Source organism: Cynoglossus semilaevis, chromosome 13 (assembly GCF_000523025.1).
Source record: "Cynoglossus semilaevis isolate Cse_v1.0 chromosome 13, Cse_v1.0, whole genome shotgun sequence".
NCBI classification, from domain to species: Eukaryota; Metazoa; Chordata; class Actinopteri; order Pleuronectiformes; family Cynoglossidae; genus Cynoglossus; species Cynoglossus semilaevis.
The window spans coordinates 19,684,909-19,710,282 of NC_024319.1; the positions used below are offsets into that span (position 1 = coordinate 19,684,909).

A 25,374-nucleotide genomic window follows, 5' to 3' on the forward strand; every position below is an offset into this window, starting at 1 on the left:
GTGCTGTCCCCGTTGTGTGGTGTCGCCCCCCCCCCCGCCTGCGGGGGCCCCCCGACGGTGGCGGCGGCTCTCTCTCCGGAGCGGTGTCCCGGTCTGCCCAGCCCCATGCAAAACCTAACGGCCCCAGGCGGCCCCGGCAACTCCAATGTCACCTGCTCCTGCAACTGCACCGCTTCCCAGCCACAGGGAATGGAGATATGTGAGTAACGTTTCTAGCGTTTCCTTCTGACCTTAAAAACCTACTGCGGGACTGTGGAGCCTAATCCGTTTACTGTGCACTGTTACAGTGCAGCAACAGAAGGACCAGTTGGGCTTATCATTCGACCAAAACTAGACACAACAGTGATGTTACCCTCACTAGAAAGTGCCGACTTGGTAGTGTGCAACAGGGCTGCAGCAACTAATCGAATATTAGTTATTATTAACGATTATTTTCCACTGTTAATGTTTTTATTGGATGTGGATTAATTTTCCACTAAGTGTGTAAAGTTGATCTGAGGTCTTAATTCTTTAAACGTGCACAGAAATTTACTGTGAAAAGTGTATCTAAAGTAATCTCACAGGCCCTTTTTAAAGAGCCACTCAAACTGCATGGTGTTTTGTTTATCCCTCATCTGTCTGTATTTTGTAGTGTCTTCTTCTTGGCCAGTAGTTGAGACTTTTGGCCCTGGATAGACTCCGTAGTTACCAGGAAGTCAACTTGGACAAATTATGCAGCTGCTGTTTAAACCTAAAGAAGAACAAAGAGCTAAGGGTGGGGAAGATGCAAGATAAACTCAAATAATCTTAGAAATGCAAATTATTAAAATGAATATTTGACACATGAAATACAGTTGTTAGTTTATGTATCAGAGGAAGCCTACTGAAGATTTTATTTATTTTACTGTCAGAGACGTTCATCCACCGTGTCACAGAGCACTTCTGACTAATATTTACCCAGTCTATGATGATGGTGATGATGATATAACAGTGCAATCAACTCATGGAATAGAACATTCAAACTGTGTTTAGCACCACTTGCAGCAGCAGAAAGGGAAGCAACATGCTCCGAGTACTGACACCAACCCAGTATTCTTCTATGCTCTCCTTATAATCATCTTTATTGCAGCTGATTTTTGTCTCTTTTTTCTTCATTACAAATTATATAATACCCAAATTCAAATTATTGTGAATATTGCTGGAAAGAAAGCAATTGCATGTTAGTACAAATATGTACTACAGTCTTGTGTTATTCCTGTTGTTTTGGTGTTGTACTGTTGCTAAAGCTTTGATTTCCCAATGGGGACTTCTGAGGGGATAATAAAGATCTATCTATCTATCTACATATATCTAAATCTTTCTAAAAGCTGCTTCTGTTTAAGCTTTAGCTTCCTCTCTTATTCTGGATGTATTCTTTTATAGGGTTTAGTTTCATTCTAACACCTGGTGATTTAGCTGTATATAGACAGACCTGCTAGGGCTTATGCACATGCTCTGAGGGATCACCACACAGGGTTAAATAGTTTGCCTGTCAGCACAGACAGGAAACGCTGGAATGGTATGTTATGTCTGTCTGCCTTCTGAGCAGCCCGGAGAGAAACTATCATTATCAGCTCTGCCCCTAATGCTGCCGCCTGCTAGATCCACTGCAGGCGTTCCCACTTTATGACTAAGGCAGAGTAGTCATAGAAGGCAGACAGTTTTAGAGGCAGAGGGACCACTGCCAGACCTGCATGGAAAAGCATCCAGCCCGGCTGAGCTGCAGACAGACTGACCAAGGCAAATAAACAGGGAACAGGCACATAGCAGACATTCACACCATCGGCTAGATTCCCAAACAGACAGCCGGAGCATTACAGATGAGGGAATGAACGGCAGTGCAAAACTGGGCAGACAGACCTATTGACAGGGAGACTTGCAGACACACAGACATGCTGCAGACTTTCAGACAGAGTTACAGTGATGTGTAATTTCCATTGGGTCCAACGCCAGGACTGGGCAATGCAAGGTGAACGCAGGATATTAGATTTAAATTTGGCAGCAGTGTGTGGCTGCACTGACGCCACATTGTAACCAAGAAGTGTGTTTGTGTGTTTGTCTGGCAGGTACACTGGTGTTTCACCATTTGTTTTTCTGTGGCATTGTTGTATTGCCAGTCTAAAAAAAAGAATCACGTAATTAGGCAGGAACTGGTGCATCCTCAAAGACAATGTGATACAGCAGAGAAAATCCAACTCAGAAAGCCAGCCTCAAACACGACTAGTTTAATGAGCAGACTGTGCTAAGAAAGAGTAATTGAATTGTGTTGATTGATACGTACATTGTTTAACAAAATATAAACTGTGGAGAGGGTTTTTGCCAGCTTGTCTGTTTGGTACGTTGGTCTGATATTCTCAACTGTTCAGAATGTCTCAATACTTGAGGGGGGTGGTTCCATTCACAAGAGGTCTGAAATAACCATGCCCTACTGTAGTGACCGTCTGGTTTGAAAAGGGCTCTTGTTGGTCGGCTGTGTTGTCATGCAAACTCGGCAGAGCTGAATGATGTACGCCCAGTGCGCTTTGATGATTTCTCTCACTAAAGAAAAGAGCTACAGGAGCAGGAGGTCTCACTGGCATGTTCTCTTATTATTCAGACAAGGAGAAAAATTGAAAGGGACTACAAACATAGATTGAACACAGTGCAAACAGTGTGTCAGGGCCAGGAATTTATCCTCAGCCTACCCACTGGGATTCACGTGTAGACGGTGAACAGCAGAGTTCTTCAACAAGTGTTAGTCTGGTGTTACTGTGCTTCGATTCATCATGCAGTGCTATTCCCTTGTATTGTGGGTGTGGTATTATTATATAGTGCTGAGGTCAAATACAATCTTGTGGTTTGGTTTGTGTGTTTTCAACTACAGTCTAAACCCAACATGTACCACTGTTTTGGCCTAGTGTATGTTAAGTTTTGTTTGTTTTTTTTTGGATAAAAAAATATTATATTTAACAAGCTACAGGGAATAAATGGCTGTTGGTAATGCTTGTCATTAAGTGATCTGCCTACACGAGGGAAGGTTTTTAACCTACATGCATTCACAGGTACATGCACTATGTGAAAAAAGAACACAAATCTGACTTTAATTTGAATCTATGCCCAATTATTCCATAATTATCTATTGCACTGGTTTGGCAAATGTTCTCTATTCATTGAGGCATAGCAGGTTTGTGGACAAAACTCCTGCAAGAGGGACATGTCATATGAATTATGGTAGTTGTATATTTATTTTATTTATTTTTTACTTTTAGTTTTTTCCAGTGATTTTATTGTTCCTTGTCATTCATATAGGCTGCTTAAGCCTGTACAGGGCCAGTAATAATAGTAACAGAAATAGTAAGTTTCCGTTCGCATCCTCAAAAATGTAAAACAGGTAAAACCCCAATGTAGCTGTAGCAATGAAAGAACTTGGTCTCACCTTCACTAGAAAGCACAAGAAAGCCTTCTTATTGAATTTTCCTGGAAACCTTTATAAAAAGCTTTTCCTTATAGGAAAGAGTCTGTGGGTCAGAGGCTTGAGTGACTATATGCGTGTATGTGTGTAACAGTTAGAAGGGGCCAGCCAGTCAGACGGATGTAAACAGCCCGATCTGTAATCCTGTGTATGAGTGGTGTTAGTGTGTAGGTGGCAGCGAGGTCATCTGTCAACTACCTCAGGCCCAACACGCACACTGCCACTTGTTGACTCTCCGACACAAACACAAAGATGTACACATAGTAGACCCACACATTTACACCTAGATGTATTCATGCACCCAAATGCACATGCACACACTCTATACACACACACAGGCACTCATAGGCTTGGTCAATATTTACCCTGTGTCACCAGCCAGACAGCCAATCCAATCTTTTGCTAAGCTCTATGTTGTTTGTTGTTTTTTTTGTCTTAGCTTCTCTTTTGTATGATTTATTTGTGGAGGAGTTTTTGAATTAGTTTGTTTTTCATGTAATTGCAGGTTTTAAATAAATCCTAATAATATGCTGTGGACAAAGGTTTCAAACTATACATCCAAATAGAATTTTTGAAACCTTGAAGAAATGGTGTGCTTAACAATGTTTTTTTTCTTCCAGACAGATTTTGCAATCACTGCTCCTGTAATTAATTTCTCTGGGAATTTTCTACATTTGTTAGTATCTCTCAGCAGAGACTTTTTTAGTCTGCCACCTCTGGTGAGCAGAAGGTTTTTCTTCAAAGCAATGAAAAGTAGTGCTGCACTCCCAGAGTTTAAGAAAGGCCTTCTTGTTTTATTTAAAGGGGCCAATGTCAGAGGGGTTCCCCAGATTGTGTTCTTACATTGTAGGGTTGACCTGCAGTTGACTTTACCACACTGCAGAAGGAATTCTTTATTCCCAAACAGCAGGCTTGGATATTGTAAGTAAGTATGTAAATCATCAGCAGAAATGTTTAAGTCATGCCATGCTATGAGCAGCAATTTAGTAGCATTGGTGTGATTTACTGCCTTCAGTTTTCCAGTTTCTGTAATTTTTCCCTTGCCTGAGTGTTAAAGTTTTTAATGCGTCCTTACAGTCTAGTTGTAAAATATTGGACTGACATAGTCTGCCTATTACCTGGTCAAAATAAAACCATTTGAGCCTCAAGGATAATGAACAGGATTGACATACACTTCCTTTTTAAATGACTCCTTTAAAGAGGTTTTTATAAACTCCTCGGTTTTGTAAACTAACACCTCACAATAGTGTGATTAACCGAAGGCTGTACATTTGGTTTCTATTGAGATAACATTTAAACAGAACCTGACTTTTATTTGGAGATTAAACTGCAGTCATCAAATCAACATTTTATGTAAAGGCATCATTTTATAAAATAATAAATACTCAGAGTCTGTTAGTTTCTGCCATTTCATTTTAGTATGCACATTATGCACATTTGAAACCAGCAACATATTTACAAGAGTAAATCTCATTTTTGAGTAGAGATTCTTCAGCATAGTGTAGAGGCCACATGCATTGTGTTTAGGTAGGATTTCTCATTTAAAGTTTAAAACTAAATTTAGTTGTTTGTTTTTTTTTAACAAAAATGTTTTAAGACCCTTTTAAATGGGACAGTGTAACTCTTATCATCATTTTGGCAATGTGTAGTTTTCCTTTTTTGCATCTGTTGCATAAGTAGGTCCCAGAATTGAGCGAAAATAAGCCTGTATTGTCTTCTCTGTTATTTCTGAATTTGGATAAGCTACGCAGTACTGTGTCTTTAAAATCAAACTGACAACCCTGTAAGCTGCAAATGCATACAAATACAGTGGAAACCACAGCCTGGAGCAGTTGTCCTTACTTTTACTGAACTGGCCTGGCCAAGACTAAATTCCAAAGTAGCAAAAGAGGTCAATTTGTACATCTTTCCAATTGCTGTACAACAATCTTCACCACTTAGTGCCCCAGCACGACTGGCTTTCACAACCTCAAAACTGGCTGCAGGGACTCCCCTTTGTGTCTAGATTCTGTATGCCCCCATCCTGTGTACACACCCACAGACAGACACTCAAACCTACACCCACACCCACCATAGACGTTCTCCATTAGTTCCCAAAATACCCATGGGACCAGGATAGATTTGTAGTGGCAGTGTTTTTGAAGACAGGCCATCCGTCAAGTCTGTGACAGTGCCGGTGCTGGTGGTAGTGGTGGTGATAGTGAAGGGGTGGTTAGTAATCTTTTGCCTCAGTCAACTATAACCATCTATTTAGACCCAGTTGAACTGTCTGGGATACTAAAAAGCTCCACTGTCTGCTGTATGATGCAGGTCTGTAGACATGGACGGGACACATTACAGTAATCAAGGAATGGCTTTCCAGACACTTGCTGATGGATGCTTCACAAGCACATTATGGGCTTTTTTATTGGCCTTGGAGCTGATTTGTTTTTCCCAGGTTTCAGACAGCTAAAATTGTTTCCACATTTATTACCCACAGTGAACCCTGCCTCACAGTACGTGCCATGTTCCCGTGCTCTGGAAGCACCGCTTTGAAATTAGGAATCCAAATTGTCATTGTTTGATATAAAGGGAAACTAATTGTATCCAACAGAACCACTAAGATGCCTGCTGTTAGTCAAATTGTAGGTTGTCCATTTAGTTATTGTGCCCGAATACTCATTCTGTGGACTAACTACATGTCTTTTTGGGTGGTAAACATGTTTTTTCTAACTGTAATAGTTTTAAATGATAAGTTGAAACTGGTAGATCATTCTCATATTTGCATACCATATTTCCATTTTTATGGACAACATTTTTTTTCTAAGAACCACAAGTGTGTCCTTATGCGGAACTACTATTGCAAGAACTTGATCTGTTGGACAGAACAGAGTATGGACGTATGAAAACTTTTGTCAACTCAAAAAAAAAGTTCCATATTATGCAAGAAATTCTTCAACCAGTTTGAAAGTGAGCACTGTAACCTTCATTCTGATAGGTCCTACACTCTTTAATAGAAAAGTGATTTGAAGAAAGACTATTTAGAGGTTGTAAACAGTCATTGTCCTTCCTGTAAGTGTTAATTTATCTTCTTTTGGATGAAAACACACCAACCTTTAGGGGCAAACTAATAGTTTTTGTGGTATTTCCTATTGATTTATGTAGAGCAATGAATTTGAGCAAAGTGCAGGCTATGCAATAACATCCAGTTTGGCTCTATTACCTATTACAAGTTCTTGTTCTCATTAGTCTCTCACATACCCCAAAGTTGTGTCCTGCAGCAATAAGACACAGACTGTGTGAACAGTCTTCTCATGTGACCATAGGTAGATCTGTTTCTATTTTAATTGCTTGAGTTTAGTACAAGTGCTGTTTTGTGTAGTGACTGACAAGCTACTATGTGTTGCCTAGCACCGTCAAGATTCCTCTCGCTGCCAAAAACACCTCATCTCGACTGCAGCCGGAGCTGCAGCAGATAAAAGCTTTTTCTGTCTCCACTTTAATCCATTGTTGTCTTATTTTAAAATCAATTTTTTAATTCATGTTATCGTTCCGACTGAAAGAGCCTGTAATCCTTAATGTGCATACAGTCCCATTGTGTTTGCTAGTATGCTGACACATACTAATATGAATGCCATTTTCTAATAGAAAAGCTCAAGAGTCAACAGTTATTTTACTTTGTTTTGACAGGTTTGCTTGCAGGTGAATTTTTTATTTTTGCACAACTGCTTCTTCACTTGCTTCTTGTATATGTCTTATGTTACACTTCCTATGGGGCGGGCGATCTGAAGGACAGTTGCCACCTGGTCTCCAGGCTTGACCGTAACAGGTTCTGCATGAGACCCTATCACAGGAAATTGCAAGGATTAAAAGAGAGCCTGTGGGAAGAAGTAACAAAACAGTGCAGGGCATTCCAGCAGTAAGAATAAACCTGTTGTTTCTACCTACAACCAAAAGCTACACCCTAACCCAGGTGGTAGGTAATAAACCCATAAAGAAGAAAGACTCTGTGTCCTACCTCCCACAGCTGTAATCCAACATTCTTCTGTCTCTGAGCTGTTTTCCCATCCTTACTATTTAACATTTTAACCCACTTTAACCTCTCAGCCTGCAGTCAAACAGTGTGCGTGTGTGTGTGTTTGGAGGCGTAGAAGAAAGAAGCCCCCTCTCCTCATCTTCCTACACTCTCCTCCCTCAGTTCTCCTTGGTCTTCATCAGTGATTCACATGCCGGATGGTCTTGTCTGTCTGGATGGGGGGACGGAAAAAAATCAGACAGCAGTGTCTGATACCTAACATCCCCTCCCAGTACTCCCCAAGTCTTTCTCCTCCTCCCCTTCCCTCTCCTCTCCCCTCAGCAGCCACCAGCTGACCCCAATCAGACACAGAGCCCACTCTATTGTTTGGCTGGGAGAGGGGACTCTGCCTGGCATATAACACGCACACACACACGCATTTGGATACAGACAGATTCAGACAGGTCAGAGGAAGATAGAGGCTGTCTGGCTTGGACTGACTTTGACTCCCAACCCCCTATTCCTCTCCTTTTCACTCTCCTCTCTTCATTTCATGTCATTTTCTTCAATCTTCTCTACTTTCTTTTCATCTTTCCTCTTCTCTCTAACATCTCTCCTTTGGTCTAATCTTTTAGGGTCTTTTCTTCAAACAAGGCTTAGATTTGCCATCACATTGTTCCTTGAAGAGTTCATATAAGTTTCAATGCTTGATTCAAGGTATGTGGCTTTTAACGGCAAATTGGGACTTAGACAATAGATTAAAGATTTCTATAAGGTGCAACAGTGAGTATGAGCAGTCCACAAGGATTACAGATGATCACCACTATTTTGGTGTAGGAGATCATTTGCTGGTTGGATGGCCATGACCAACGAGTTCTCAAAGTTCCTTTTGGTTGTTTGCCATTTACAGACTCAGGTTTAAAAGCTTAAGCATTGATATATTGAAATGATAAAAATAATATTCTTTTAACCTCTTGTTGAGCATAAACTCTGATCAGGCTCAGGTGCATTAATAACCTACTTAGTTGTATCCTGTACTGCCTATTTGAGATGATATATTGACAAGTTTCCAAAATCTAATAAGTTCATCCATGATATCTGTAAAACTGCTGATGTTCATCTCACCTGTGGAAAGATAGATAATTTTAGCAGCTAGAGAACAAAGTGAGTATGGAAAACTTATCATTGCTGGAATCCAGCTTTCAGCTAATGTGGCTGCTGGCTATCACTGGTAATGATGATTAGGCCTCCTGCTCCGTGCAGCATGGAGATCCTGTGTGCTGTGAATTATTAATATAGGTCATATTCACAGCATCCGGCCCACTGCTGCCCTAGCACTATCACAGTACGCAGTACACACTGCCTCCTTTTCTCTTGCCCCTTCCCCCTGCTTACCCACAGCCAGCCCCATCTGTCGGCCAGATTAACCCAGGGGGATCACCAGGGTCTAGACTGGGTGAGGTTTCATGAAAGGGTGTGCTCTGAGAACTGTTCATGGTCGTGCCAACATGTGACAGATTCAAGTCCGGAGCTTAAATAGTCACATCCTCAGACCTTGGTCAATTTTTTTTAGCTTTGTAATAGTGTGCTAGGCAAACACACATTCCCACGGCAGTTATGCAGAAACTCTGGACTGCTCATTTACAGCAATTATATTTACACAAGAAAGGAATCTTAATAGGAAAAGTTTATGGCTCCTCATTGGAAAGCAACCCCCCATTATGTATCCATGTGTGTTTGGTTGCCAAGAGTCCCATTTCAAGAGTAAAATGTCCCCCCCAGTTGAGTTTTGACTGTTGCTGCTGTGAATGTCTAGATACCAAAGCACAGTGTGTATGTATATATATATACTGTATATGTGTGTGTGTGTGTGTGCATGTGTGTTTTTAATTAAGGCTGGGCAAAAATTACATTTTTTAATTGCAATTAATTGCATGACTTCTTGCTATTAATCATGATTAATTGCACTCTTACGCAAAATGTAATTGTCAATTCAAAGGTAGTGCATAGCACACTCCTTTTAAATGTATTGCCATGTTAATGGCACTTTTAACATCAAATTAATTATTGAGTGTATATCTTTAATCTGTAATGCTACTTCTGGCTAAAATCAGTTCACCAGCCTGAAGGACCATGTTTACAGGTTGCCAGGATGTAAGATTTGACAGTGACCGTTTGGGGATAGTGTCAATGTCAATTCTCTTTTCCAGTTTCTGTGTGCACCGCAGTAGTTTTTGCAAAACAAAAGATGGTGAGCACAGAGCTTTACAATAATAAAATGTATTTGTATAAGTATTTGAAAAAAAAAGTTAAAGTAATTGTTGTTTTTATGAGTTAATGTGATAATAACATGTTAAAATGCCCAGCACTAGTTGTTTTTTTTTCTTGGACAATGCAGTATACAATGACTGTGAATCTACTGTAGCTGAATATTTTTTTACTTTGGCAAAATATATTTTTATTCAGAAAAATACTTTTGAACCATGAAAACATCTCAAACCACTTGAGCAAAAACATCTTCTTAAAGCAGTTTAAAGGACTGAAAAAATGTGTCTATGATCTCGAACTGACTTCTGCCATCTAACAAGAAAGGAGCCACCATGATTGAAGGCAGTATATTAAATATCAGTGGAAAATTGTGATATATGAGATATTGTGAACGTGCATGTTTCTGTTATTTGTGGACATACTGGGTCAGTGTATTGTCTAAATGTTTTATTTTGTCGAGATTGGAGCAACATTTTATTCTATAATGTTCACCTTGAGCTGAACTCCCTAAGTGCAATATGTGCAGAAATAGTAGGAAAAAAGGAGGTGGGTGGTGTTGGTGGCAAGATAGACATGAAAGATACAGGAGGAATTGAACGAGAGAGAGGAAGAGACCAAGGAAAACAGGAATGAATGGTAGAAGTCAAGTCTCCTCAACTTTTGTAATTGAGTTTTGATGATGACTCTTTTTAAAGATTTCGAAAATACCAGAGACAAGTATGAAAAAAAAAAACCCAGTTCAAGGGCAAAGATCTGATTTAAATTCAGAATTTTGTTGTCTAGTATGATTAAAGTAAAATGAATGGAAACACCAAAAAAGGAAAACTTAACAAGTAAAGAATATTTTTTCATTAACCTCTAGAGGCAACCTAATGAGGTCTTAGACAGCTTGAATGTTATAGATCAAAACTGTCACATAAAGCTGTGAGATTTGACCAAGATAATAGATCCTCTGTTTAAAACCTAACATCTAATCCAAGTTTCTAACCGCAAACAAACACAGCCATTTATCATTCAACAAAGCAATGTTTCATTCACCAAGAGAACATTTCACAGGGCTAAGGTTCTACCTTTGATGTGAGTGTACACTGAACCTCAGTATCAGTGAAGAAATAATCAACACCTCGTAGAGCCAGACTTGAACTTGAGAAATGGGAACTTGGAAAAAAAAAGTTTTTCAGCACTTGCTTTCTCAAAACGCACAAAAATACCCTGACTCGATTGCTTATTTAGTGTGGTTGAACTCAACATGTGTGACTGCTACCATTTACAGTAAGTGTCAGTACCAAGTAAAAGTGCAATCGTCCTCTTCTGCTCTCTAACTTTATAGATGGTATGAAATGATTTTGGACAATATAGGTCTTATGTGTACTTTACGAAGACCTGAGTGTCCATTCAAGGACAGTGCATAATGACAAAAAGCACTGTTGAACTTGTAGAATTCAGGTTCACTCAGGGGCCATTAAAGGCTGTTGAAAACATGTATGTAATGTAAATTGATTTAACCCCCTTTTAAAATTCCTGACATTGCTGCTCCAGTGTGAGTTCAGGAAAGCTGTCAGCTGCAGAGGTGAATAATGTACCAGAGCTTTTCAGCTTCTGGGATGGTCTAATGCCCACAGGACTTGAGATTTTCCTTTTTTCCCCCAAAGACGTGAGTTGCTCCCCTCCCCTTTGTTTGAACCCTTTCAGACCCTTAGTCCCAGGTCTATTTATACGCCCGTCTCTCCCTTAGCAAACCTAAAAACATTCTGGCCACCATCAAAACCCACCACCACTACCATTACTTTGTGGAATAGTTCTCTCCCCTGCACCTTGCCTTTCTGCCCCCTTCTGCACTGCAGCTCCTTTTCTTCTCAGTAGTTTTCTTCTGGTGTTAGCAGCTGTTGCTTTGCACAGCATTGAAGTTCATCCTACGGTCACCGCCAATTTTTTTAAGAAGTTTTTTTTTCCCCCGTCTCACATATTTTCTTTTATTCTCATTTGTCATCTTGTATAAACGCACAATGTGCTTTTATTTCCCCATTTTCTTGTCATCTTTACATCCCCTTGAGTCTCTTGCTTCTCTTTATGTCTCGCTTTCACTGTCTTTTCCTTTCTTTTCGGTTTCTCTTCCTCTCCTGCCCTCTTGCTTTCTCTTTTTTTCATAGTTTCTTTGCTCTGTCTCTCACTTCTGCCTAATCCTGCCTGCCAGGCATTGCTTCATGGTTGTTAAGCATCTCAACCTGGGAGGGGGTGAGGAGTGGCAGGGTAGTCAATGGGTGAAGCCTATTGAACAACTTAAGCATGGTTGTTTTGCTCTGTTGGCTAGGCACAATAAGCCTGCATGTGGAAGACATGTTTACAGCCCTTCATCTGCGAGTCAGGCAGTGTGGGAATTGAGGGAAGGTGCGAGACAGAAAGGAGGTACGACAGGAGGAGGTAAAATGACGATTAAACTGTGTGCAGCGAAGTGAAAGGAACGGTGGAATACAGAAGGAAGGCTTGAAAAGTAAAAATAAAATAAAATCTAAAATCTGAAACCAAAATGATGAGAGATCAGAAAAAAATATAGTGGAGACTAAAACTAATGAGACACAAAATTAACAGAGATGGAGACAGTCCATCTCTGTGGGGAAATAGTGAGTGTGGTAGTGAGTCACAATGGAATAAAACAGCATGCAGGCATATGCTGCCATCTTTTTCCAAAATGGAAACCATGATTTGTGGGCAGAGAAGAATGAAAAAAAACACACACTCACACTCAGCTGAGCAGATTAAACTGAGTTATTCCAAGCAGACAGGGTGTAATTACACACCAGAGGAGGAGACCATTTATCTCATATTGGTTTTTTTCTTTTTACCCTTTTTTGGAAGGTACTGCTCTGTTTCATAATTATGTTCAAGCTGCTTTGTCTGCATATAGACTTTATTTTTCATTTGTGTTTGTATTTGTTTCTGTTTATTGCAGGATTGTGTTGGTGGACAGTTCATCATCATATGTCTACATTATAATGAGTTAATTCAGTCTGTGTCTCTCTTCCGCTTTAGTACCACTGACAAAGAAACTCTTTAACTTTTTCTATTCCTGAACCACAAGTCTAGTCATTTAGAAATGCTGCAGTTAATTAAATGTCTGGGTAGAGAAAAGTGTCAGTACAAATGGTGTGCTGTGAAAATATGGATATGTAGCAATAAATTAATAGACAACATGTATGAAAAATGGTCAAAATTAAATTTCCTAACGTTCATTTCTTCCATTGTGAAATCAATGGCTATAACATATAACAAATCTTTGATTTTGTTATTTTTTGGGCCTCCCACTCCCACAAAACTTGTGTATAGTACAGGTGTATAGTACAACTGATGTTTTGGCGTGGTGACTATAGGGAATCACTGGCGCGCATGTACAGTGATAGAGTGACAGACCAACCAGACAGACAAAAGCACCCCTGTTGCTTCGTCCTTCTTGTCTCTCATCTCTTTGTTTTTGTTCTTTTTTTCACTGCTTCTCTGTTGTTGTGTGTTGTTCAGCCTCTGAGATGAGATACAAGATGTTCTGCTTTGTTTGTCTGCCTTGAACATCTGTCTATCTTATCCACCTTCTCCCTGCGCTCACTATCTCCTCCTCTTCTGACTTTCTTACCCATCTGTACCTTACAAGTGAAACTTTTGGTCCAGTCACTGCTGCTGAAGTGTTTGCTTTGTGTTCTGGTACACCGTGTTCTACACTCTGGTAGATTTCTGTTTCTTATTTTGTTTCTAAACCTGCTATGATGGTTTTTATTTTATTTTAAATATCACAAACACATGGTAAAAACTTTGCTGGCTTATGGTGATTTAGACATGTTACTCTGGAAATGGTGGATGATGTTTGTTTGCTTTGTCTTATTGTGGGGAAAAAAGCCAAGAGGCATTGTATTTGGAATAAAAGTTGTAGACGGCATCATGAAAACTGCCACATTGCGTTTTGCTCAAAAAAAGACAACACCGCAGAGCTAAGTAAAGTTCCTTAAGGACTTGGAGCCCAATCTGTACACATAATTACGGTTCAGTTGTTGTCTGCTGCTGCTTTATACCTATTATGTTGTAAAACTAGTTATCCTATATTGAAATGTAATTTGTAAAACTGGATACTGTTGTTGTCACGCTCCACAAAAAGTGTTTCTTAGGTAGTTACAGTCATGACTCAGGGTAATCGTGTTGCATTGTACTTTTTGGGGTTCTTTAAAACAATTGTTCAATATGTATGGATTCTCAGTAGCTTTGTTGTCATATTTTCTGATTTGAACCGCAAGTTAGCAGTAAGCCAGTGGGCAAAAGTGATATCTTGCTAACTCCCCCTACTGGAGTACACGGTAAATTCTAGAGATCATCAAAGCTTTACTCACTGAGTGTTTCAATCATTACGATTAAACATTTACTTCTGAACTTCAGACAGAATACTTCAGACAAAAGGAGAAAGATTTAGGCTTTGTTAATGTCGGCACTTCCATCAACAGAATAAGTAAATGTCATTGCTTTTATTGCTTTTACAAAGTAGTTGTCATAAATTGTAAAGTTGAACGAATGGTTGTGTCCCAGTTACCCGCTGTGTTGCCTTTGGCTGATAGTTGTCAGTCAGCTTAGTGAGATGGTTTGTGCTTATCAGGTCTAGACTAATGTTGGCTTTTTGTCTTAATACTCTGGAGTCTTGTTTGCTGTTTAGAATACCACTGTTAATTCATAAACCAAATAATTTAAATTTTTTCTTACACATGTTGAATGGTAACGCTGGTTGTATTCTCTGTGGTAATAAATGTGATCCTGTGGAAAACAAAGGAAGCAATGTACAAGACCTTTTCTCCACACTTTCTGTCACAGCCAGCCCCCCTGGATCCTCACAAATGTATATTTTTTTCTCCTCAAAGCTTAATAATCCTAAACAGCTGGTCTCTGTAGTTCTCAGCAGATGTCTGTTAAGCACGAGGAAACCGTGCACTGTGGCTATATTCAGCTGCGCATTAATACACATTCTGTACTCCTTGTGAATATTTGTGGCAGCAGGAAATACGATGATGTTGTGCACACGAATAGTACATAATATCAGTATCAGCTGCATCCATCTGTCTGCCTATTGGTTCTAATTCACCATTTAAGCCTTGGGTGATGTGTCTTCTTGCATGTGTCCTGTTGGCTAATATCCTTGGCCTGATGTTGTCACAACAACCCACGGACACCATGCGTCTGGCATCTTCTGTTAATGAGGACTGTGGTTATTATGAAAATGTGCATGTTAGCCATGAGGGTAACAGAGCTTCTGCTTGTGTTACTGAGTGTACATGGTTTGAGTGCCCATATCGTAATGTTTTTAGTGTGTAATGTTAAAGCAGTGGGGCAGAAGCAATATCTCATATCTCATCATATATGTTGTTGGTTCCCAAATAGTTTCTGTAACCATCTGCTCTGTAAATAGAACTATTAGTACCACACAAACACCCCAATGTCATTTTCCAGTGGGGATAGGTTTTATTTTTTTCAGAAGGCCTAAAGTCTTGCATGCCGGACAAGGACTATGACCAACCCCTGCTACATGTTCTGTTTCATTGCACGAAAAGGTTAAACAAGAGAGGATACACTCTTTACATAAACACCAAGTAGGTCCAGCAGCTGATCAAAATGAAATGAAATGCAAAGCACTCTTCACTGAGCTGATCTGTTAGATGTTTTGGTCAGCTAGTCTTTTTTACATCTACCATCTTTATCATATTACTGTTAAGAAAAGCTGGACTGCTTAGAAGTAGAAAATGTAGATTCTACACATCTACACTAGAGCATGATCACAAAAGTAATAGTGTCCAACATCAGGAATGAGTTTTTGCTCTGCTATCTATGCCCAATGGGTTAAAGCCATTTGAGGCTTTGGGCAATATGCAAAACCTGACTGAACTCTGATCACAGCATCACCCTCACGCAGCCACTACAACACTGACCCAAGCTGACCCCAGTACTACTCCACCCCCAGCCACCGACCCACTCAAACACAGACGTACAAACGCACAGGCACACGTCCTCAACCCTGACATTAGGCCTTCCAGTCTGGTTGAATCACTTAGACAGAGAGAGAGTCGTCAGTCTAGCTTTATGGGAGGGTGGCAGACAGGGAGGGGGAGGGGGAGTTGTCTAGACACAATCCTGTCTGTCTGGCTCTGATAATGTACACACACCTGAGACACTGGAGTGTGTGTTTGTGTTAAGTGACATGAGTGAGTCATCCATTCATCTGAAATCTCACTGGCTGGGTGACTTCTTTAACACCACTCCCCTGCACTGCTGTTCCTAATTATTATTACAACCTTGGAATGTTGATGATATTAAACTTCATAGTGATATTTAGTTCTGTTATTAGCTCTTTCTTTTCTTGTCAGTTTTCAGAGATATGTGGTGAATTGCTTTTAGTAACTGTATTGGACAGTTGCTGCCCCAGTGATTTGTACCCATATTATTACCTACCTCAGCAATGTTTAAAGAAAGGATATATTCAGAGGAGATACTAGTTAAAAGGTTGCAATCACCAAAATGTATAGGAGCTGGAAAGAAGAACATGCAATAATTACAGCATGGAAATTAATTGTGGCCTGTTAATGTCATTCCATTACTAATGAAACTCATTTTCACAAGAAGATAATTTTCTTTTACAGTGACAAGTCCAACAGGTACCTTAGCAGTAATTTTACTAGGTGTGGTGGAAACCTTCAGTTTAAAATAAGCAAAAGTGAGAGCTTATTTTAAATAAATAAGTATCTTTTTTATCTATCTGTCTATCTTAATTTGGGGTTCACACCCTTTTAAGTTACTCCGACCAGTTGGGGCACAAAATACAATTGTGCTCAACTTCTGATGGTTAAATTGGGTAACAGCTGCATGTTGCTGCGGTCTTATAATGGGTAAATCTAGAGGTAATGTGTTGTTTGTCAACTGCTGAATGCTTGGTAACTGGAACTGCTCCAACTAGAATGTGACATCATTTGGTGTCATTTTGGCTCAGAATGATTTTGGACAGTGCCCAAACCCATAACTATGCTTGCACTACTTCCTGGTCAAGGCCTGAGAAGGCAGTGGCAGAGCTAACACAAAGCCCTAAGATCAGTGGGGTTTATGGTACATACAGGAGTAAGTAAGCCTTTAACTCCATGTTAAGGGTGTATCAGTCCAATTTCAAGAATTTAGTTTTAGTAAGTAATCCTTAATAACGATACATACTACTATAATGTCTCACAGAAAACATAAAGACTCTCTTTGTGTCCTGCGTCGCCATGGCTGATACCTACTACATGCTGCATGCTTACACACTCGCAAACATTTGTACTGCGGCACAGTGTGGGTGACACTGTTGCTGCCAGGCGGGTAGGTCTAGACGTTGTAGTGCACGTGTCCCAAGAGAGGTAGAGTTGTGTGTGTTTCTGTGCACATGTATGTGTTTACCTCATTTTTCTCTCCTTATTTTTTCCCCACTTCATCTCTGTCTTCATTACCAAAACTCTCTCCTTTTTTGGCTGCGTATGTGCATACACACTATTCACTTCCTCTCCTTTTTTGTATCCTTCTATCTCACTCTGTGTCAGTGTGTGTGTGTGTGTGTGTGCGTGCATGTGCCAGTCAGGTCGCTGCCATGGTGCCCCAGCAGCTTCGGGCCTTGTTGATCACGGCACTGTGCCAAAAAAGTTACCATAGCAACGACAGTGGCAGCAGACAGGGCTGTGTGTATGTCTATGTGTGTCAAAGGAGGACTGTTTTGTGTGTTTGTCTGTTTGTGTGTGTGGGCTCAGTGTGGTGGGCAGCAGGCTGTGAACTCAGCAGGCCTTTAGCTGGGCTCCAGTTCTCTGGGCAGAAAGAAGGATGAGCAAGAGTTTGGTTTCTTTTAGCTTTTGTGGGTCTGATTATACTTTATGCCAAGCTTCCCATAAATATATATGAAAAGTGGGCAGTGCTATCTTCACTATAGGCTTTGCAGGTAGGGTTAAGATCCCTCAAAAAGTTCTCAATTGGTTGTTGGAAACCTACATAAATATAATTCTAAAGAAAGTAAGGCTCCTTACCAGTGAACTAACATTGGGTTTTTGTATGATCTATGGTTTATTAATGTTCACTGGATCAAAAAACAAAACAAAAAACCCATTGACTAAAGCAGGAACATTGCACCTGCAGCAACTCCTCCCTTATGCCATGAAGGAAGTGCTGTATTTCACAGTAGGGCACACTTGTGATTGTCAGGTCTGACCGTGACAATGGTTGGGTTATTTCTTTTTCATGACTGAGATGTAGCTCTGCTGTGGGGCAGGAAAGCGGAAATGACTGCGGAAGGGGAAAAAAAGGCCAGATGGAGGGTTTATTGAGCTGAGCCACGGTAGGTGGAATAAAAAAAATGAAACCCACACACACCTCACTTGCTGTCTCTACATTTTGCCAAGCTCTCTGCTTTTAGAGTAACACATAAATCTGGGTCATTTCAATGAATATCCTGCTGTCTCTTCGTGTTTTCTGCCGTCATGTCATGTCATAGAGCTGTGTCTGGTCGGGCTTTTTTTTTTACTGACTGCTGCATAGATCTTATAAACTGCTCTGGGGCGGTGTGCGCTGCTTGGCTGCAAGACAGCATTGGTGAAAGCTGAACCCCATTCTCTTCTAAGAGAAATTTCCTTTGCTGGTAGCAGTAGCTCTCTTAAACCGCTTCTGCATCTATAAAAAGTGGTAGGCTTCTACAGCAAAATGATCACAGTCATGGCTTCAGAATTTGGAATGACTCACTCAGAATAGGCCTGTCCTGCCTACGTCCACTGGCCTCTGTTTTCACTCAAATGTCTGCATCCCTAACAGTTTCAGGCCTGAGCAGAGCTGAGGTGTGTAAAAGGCTGCTGTGCTTGTCGCATGTATCTTTAATGCCTGTCTTTGGGTTGTTTAACCTGTTGAACACAACAAGACGTGGGCTAATTACTAGTTTTCTGCCTTGTCTTTACCACAAGCAAACACACACTGAGTTCAAAGTAGGGATCGATGACACAAGAGTAAGTTCTTCTCAGGACTCTAGACTGTAAACATAACTGACTATGCAACCATTTTGGCCTCAGTGGAATGTCTACTACGAGCACTGATGCATCAGCAAATATTTGACTGGTAATTTATTTTTCTTTCTAATATTAACCGTACAATAATACTATAATATTATTATAATAATCTTTATTTATTACTTTACTACTGTCAGTGACCAGTGACAAATAGCGAGATTGGGCGAATTCTGTGATCTTCTGTGAGATTTAAATAATCAAGCAGAATGTTGTTGGGGTTACTCAGGGAGACAGTTTCCTATTCATTTTTGAAGCTTTGTAATAACTGACAATGAAATTTACCATAAATCACCAAATGTTTTATTTGAATTTTCTGACTTAAATCTTCACTTGGGAAGATGAGTGGACATGCAATATTTACTCTTAAATCTTTTCAACTCTCTGAGGTTATTATACCTTCTCACACTCCCCCACCGACCTCTCTTATTTTTCTATATTAAATGTGTATCCTTTGAAATTCTACTACTGGATACCTTTAGATGCAGAAGTATCAGGCAGTATCACTTCAGAGTTAACACGTACCTGTATCTGTATCTTAAAAATCTAAATAGGATTCTGTGACTGTAGAGTAAAATTTTGTAGACATCCTGGGAACTATTTGCTCAACACTCCACTTCTATTGTCATAACACATCTGTTATCTAAATAATGCAACAAATTTGTGGTTTTGGACAGACAATATTCCTTTGTGCAAACTAAACTCACCAGGCCTGTTTTCCTAGAAGCATCTGAGGTCATCCTGGCCCTAGTATTATGTTTATTGAGCAATAACAATGTTAGAGGCCCCGGCAGAGTGTGTGTGTGTAGTCTCTACAGATAGCCATTAGTCTCATTTTCATTTCAGGGCCAAACAGGATCAGCCTTCATTAGCCACAAAAGTGAGATTTTCCCAGCACTGAGATTCTTGCTGCCAGTAGAAACAAATTTGCTGCAGCTACAGTACAAGTTGTTCCAACGTGGAAAGAGCTATGCAGTGTAATGTACTGTAGTACTGTAAGGAGGGAGAGTAGTGCTGCTCCTGTCTGTGCTCATTTGATAAGTAGTTCAATACTGCATGGAGTCTAACATAATTTTTGTGCTGGGCTTTATTCTTCTTACAGGTTTCTGTAGAAAACATGTCTGGAACATATATATAATATTAGACGTTACAGTTACAACAATGCATCCAAATGTGTGCTTTGCTTATTCTGTATTCAAGAGACATCATGAGTGTGCATTATAAAGAAAGGTATGCTTGAGTCTGTCTTAAAAAAAAACAGTGGTATAATACATGGCTGTTTGAGAAGTGTAAGATAACTGTACGAATTGTACAGGATCAGATGATGTCAGCTGAGGTGGTGGACTACAGTATTACGTGTCCTGAGGATGTCACTCGCACTGTAACGTGTGTGACTGCTACCAATCCTATCAGGTATTTGGACCATGATGTCTTTTGGTCCCCCTCCAACATTCTCTGCTCCATATTTACACCAGGGTAAACTTCAGAACAGCCCAATCACTTAATTTTGTTCTTAAACAAACGAACTGACACCTGACATGACACACTCACAGGTAAGAGTCCTGTTGACAGAGGCATGTGTGCCACACGTGTTTGACTAAGCGCTCAGACACTGCTGCTGCTGCTGCTACTACTTCTGCTGCAGCTGCTGCTGTTGTGTGTCAGTTTGTCTACACTGTGTCTGGCAGCCACTATTCACTGGCAGGTCAGTTGAACTGTCTGACCTCCAACTGGCCTCTCTCCCCGGCACACACCACCCCCACATGAAGGTCAGAGAGCCAGGACAGTGTCTGTGCAGTTGTGCTCATGGCCACTTGTGTGTGCTGTCTCTTCACTGGTAACTCTCACTTTTTCAATGTTTTTTTTTTCTGCAGCTCTGATTGCTGTTTGTGTTTGATAGATTCACCTGTCGGATAAAATGGCTAATTATGTAGTTTATCAGACCACAGCTTAAATAAATCATATAAGTATTCTTTACTAAATTTGTATTTTTTATGTTGTTTGATAGCAGTGTGTTTGGACTCTACCCAATTATTTATTTGTTGATGAATTATTTGTTTAAACTTATTGACAATAAGGCAGCTTCAAAATAACACAAGAGCACAAGACCGTAGTACATGATACTGTTCCAGAGATAATATAAGGTACACTGAGAAAACAAAAATCCTTGGAAATAATTAATACTCAATTTTGTTTATACTAATTCCATGTCTTAAAACAAGGGCTGTTAATTTAATTTTTCACTCACATTCTTTGAAAACTTTATAAATCAAAGGATGAATTTTGTCATCTCTTTTGTACTTTGTGATATTTATTGTTTAAAAGCAAATTTTGAAAAAGTGACTATTTCTTTCCTTCTAGATGCTAATACTGCACTCAGAAAAAGTAGTGTGACCTCAAAAGTCACTTCACCTGTTTAAAATAAATTTAATGTCCCAGGCTCTTTGAAGCAGAAAAGGGTGATGGCACAGCTGACCTCACCCCCACCCCTTCCCACAAAGCAAATTGTCCAGTTTGCTAAGGGACTACGGGTGCAGCAGATACCAGACTGATTTTGTTTTGACAAGTGGATTAGTGTTGTAATAACATCAGACTGGCTGTGGTAACGCTGACTGCCAGTACACACTGTTCTGCAGCCTGTGCTAAAGTCTGTACACTGTGTTCTAAAAGTCTCAAAAGAGTCTGAACCTAAATGTATACTGAGGTCCAGGCAGGATAGGACGCTCGTCTACCATGCTCTGTTTCTGTCTTGTTTAATATCTCATCTTTCTCCACCACCACCTCCTCCTCCTCCTCTCCAGACTTCCTTCCTCCCTTTTTTCAACTCCTCCCCTGACTTCCTTCCTTCTGTGACTTCAAGAAGAGAGAGCAATTCACTGTAGCCACTCTACTTTTGTCTTTGCTGCAGAACCCATCCCCACTCCCTCTTTAGAGTCACAGCTCTGAGCCAGGCATCTGGACTGTGCAGCTCTAACAAACAGCAGAAGGGCAGGCTGTGATATGTATCCCTTAGGCTCTCAGAAGGGTGACTTGATTTTCCCACAATGCTTTTCTCTCAGTGAAACCCTCCCTCAGTCCCCTCCCTGTGGTTGCTGCGGTGAGTGCACAGGTCCAGGCTGGTCATAGCTGAACTTCACAAATGAGTTGTTCATCCTGGAAGTGCAGCTCTATTTCAACTCACTAAGTCCTTAGAAACCAGTTGACACTGGTCGCAGTCGAGCTAAGAATCACACTGTAATGGTTTTTTTAAAAATACAACTACATAATTATTGGTCTCTGAATGCTGTTTTCCTCTGTGTAACTTTACCTTGGCCTTCTCCCTCGTGGATTGTTAGGCAGGTTTGGCTCCACAAAACCTGGTTAACTGTTTTTTACACCACGTCCTTCAGTCTTCAGTAAAGTTAATGACATCAGCAGATGGTGTGAAGCAAAGAATGAGCTCTCTTCGTTGACTCTGGGTTATTCCCCCATTAGTTCCAACTGTTTTTACACTAAATGACTCATTATGTGTCCAACGGCTGAAAGACTCTGCTTAAAATGTTTGAAATGAGAAGTTGGTTGTGTTTGGCCACAACTTCCACCATAGATAATAAATGTTTAACATGTCTTTAATTAAAATTGACACTTATGTCATTTGTTTAACTCTCCACCCGACTTGTCATCTTTGATCGTGAAGAAAAAACATTTTTGGGCTTGTTTGTGGTTGGGTTTTGGAAGAATGAGTGACTCGTACCTCTGCGCATCTGTGGTTAATGTCAGTTTGTGAATTTGGCATGAGAACAAACTTTTCTTCTCATGGATTTTTTTTTGTCTTTCCTCCACTTAATGTGGTTTATATGAATTGGCCTTCATCCTCTAACTCTCTTACTCCACCCGCATTCTGTGGCTGCCGTGGTGGAACAGAGGCAGGTTTGGTTTGGTTTACTTTTCACTAACCTCCTCTAAGTTAGTGGGGGGCATTATGATGAAGGGATAGGCAGGATTTAACAGAAATGGGATGTTTTTTCTTTGATTATATCTATGATAATATATTTGATGTACAGGCGGTCCTCGGTTCACAACATCATCAACCTACAATGTTTTGCTGGTACCTAGTTATCTCCCATAAATTTATTGAGAAAGTCTTGTTCATTTAAAACAACTGTAGATGGATTGTGCTATCTTCACTTTTTTTGTTATTAAAAACTTTTCTTCTTACTCGCTTAAAAACCTGGGTCTGTGCTGATTTTGCTCATCCATAATCTCCCACAGAGTGAGGTAGAGACAATGGTGTGAGTGTCCAGCCATGAGTGAAGTGTGAGTCAAGTCCAGCTAGGGATGCCAAGACCAGACAAGGTCAAAACTTGTGGCCAAGATCAAACTGACACCATGAGACTCTCTGACAGAAAGGAAGTCAGACAGAGAGTGAAGGGGGTTGAAGTATGAAATACATGGCAGCGAAACACAGCAGAATAAAGGAGAGGGAGAGAATGAGTGTGGGTGAGAAAGGAATGTAAAAAGACCGATTTGGCTAGAAAGAGATCGGAGAAATAAAAGATGGGGTTGAAGTTCTACGACATTAAGTCGGAGCAATGATACTCAGAGGGATTAAAACGACGGAGTAGGAGGAAATCTGAATCAAAGGATGGGATTAATGAAAAAGAAGGGAGAAGGTTAGAGGTCATCTCAAATCTCAACGCAGACAGTGTGTGTTGATTTGTGTGTGTGTATGTGTGCGTGCATGACAGCGCAGACACATCACAGTCATTCACTGTTTCCTACAAAGAATCCACTGTACATTGGCAGGAACAGCAGACTCTGTGGACACTCATCCAATGATTTCAGCTCACACACTTAACACTTAAAGAGCTGAGCTAGCCCCAAACACTCTAGACGTGATGCAGATTTGACTCTTGAGTCTGACCTGTGCTTCCCCCTGCTGGTTAAAATGTTTAAAACAGCAGGAAAGTGAAAGTGAATTATTGTCATTGATGCACAGCACACCACTGCACACAATGAAGTTTATCCTCTGCCTTTGACCTATCACCCTAGTAAGCAGGGGCAGCTTAAGCTGAGTGCCTGGATGCTGCCCGCTGTCCACTGCCCCAGTATTAGCTGTAGTGTTTCTCCTCAACCATTTTTAAAGGCATAGAAACACTTTTAAGTAAAACGTCATCGACTCATATTTAAGTCTCCTGTCAATCCTTGTAGAATTTTTAAATTTTAATACACCTTTTTTTTGCATCCCACTGAGATGCCATGCAATTATCCCATAATAGCTTCCCTGTGCCTTTTTAAGCAAAATGAATATTGATGCTGTGGTAAATTTGATCGTATTGTACAGTAAGGGAAGAAGCTAAAATGAAATTCATCTTCATTTTGTGTGCAAACAACACCCGCTCTATGCAGATCATCACACAGATGTTGAAATATTTAACATGTTTGGCATCATCACTCTGTCTCTGTCATCTCATAAAAGGCCTTGAATAAACAGTTTTTTTTTTGTTCCAGTCTATAATGAGTTTGTCAATAAGAAATGAAGAACACCTTATACCCACATTTAGTGAACAAAGCAGATATGTGGATCCTTCTGTCTGCTTCTTCTCTGTCTGCAATGCACTACTCTTATAGATTCAAATTATACATTTAAATCATAGATGACGAAAAATGACAAACAAAATACCATCAAACCAGCTCTAATGTGAAACAGGACTGCACTTGGTTGTCTGATCATTCGCACTGAAAGTTTCAGGTTGTGGACGTTCTTTCACACATTCTGAAAGGGACAGAGAAATGTTATACAATTGCTTAGATCACATATGTCAAACATGAGGCTTGCGGGCTGAATTGGACCAGCCACACCGCTCTGTGGGTCACTGGTGGTTATCATGCATAGGATAAACCTGTGTATTACAGACGTTGTACTTTATACTTGTTTCCTGATTGGGTTAAGTGCAGTAAAACATATGCATGGCAAGCAATTCATGACCCTAACTGCATCGTCAGCAGTAGTTTATTAAACGATTTATTAAATGTTAATTCCATTTGGCACACAAGTTAGACTTTCTTTTCAATTTTTTGCCTTTTGGTTTAAGTCGCTGTTATAAACCAGAGTTTTGGCTCTAAAATTAAGGAGTTGGTCTGACCTGTTGGTGAACTTGACATCATTTTGTTTTATGTCTATGTGAAGGATACTGAGATCTTTGAGGACATTCAGTGTTCTCAACTTGTCATTCTAGTCACATTTTTCAAGCAGCTCATATGAAGTGAATTCCAGCACTGTGATGTTCAGACAGTTCTGACCCATATGCTCTTGCTGTGTTGAAGAACTTAATCATGCTCACATGTTCTGGATCAAGGGAGGACACTGATCATTTTTAACATGAACCCTTCATCCTGAATGTCACTGATAGCATCGGTGTCCTCCTTAAGGATCCGTCATCCGATGTCTGGCAGTTTGCCCAAAGACGCATTCCCAAATAAACTTGAGTACGGCGTAACCAGAGGAGTCGCACTATGTACATCACTTCACCTTCTCTGACCTGTGGTGCTGTCAGTGTGACACAGGCAACATAGACATCCGA

At 40.3% G+C, this 25,374-nt stretch overlaps 1 protein-coding gene across 3 annotated transcripts in view; it reads left to right on the forward strand.

The window, feature by feature from the left end:
* Positions 1 to 25,374, forward strand: part of LOC103388892 (low-density lipoprotein receptor class A domain-containing protein 4) — a 166,640-nt gene that overhangs the window by 133,813 nt on the left and 7,453 nt on the right. Inside the window, exon 2 of one of the 3 annotated variants that reach the window (XM_008324095.3) lies at positions 49 to 199. The exons of the other annotated variants lie outside the window; for them this stretch is intronic. Coding sequence (XP_008322317.1) covers positions 106 to 199 — 94 coding nt within the window. The 5' untranslated portion in view covers positions 49 to 105. The remainder of the gene's footprint in view (positions 1 to 48; positions 200 to 25,374) is intronic. 3 annotated transcript variants of the gene reach the window in all.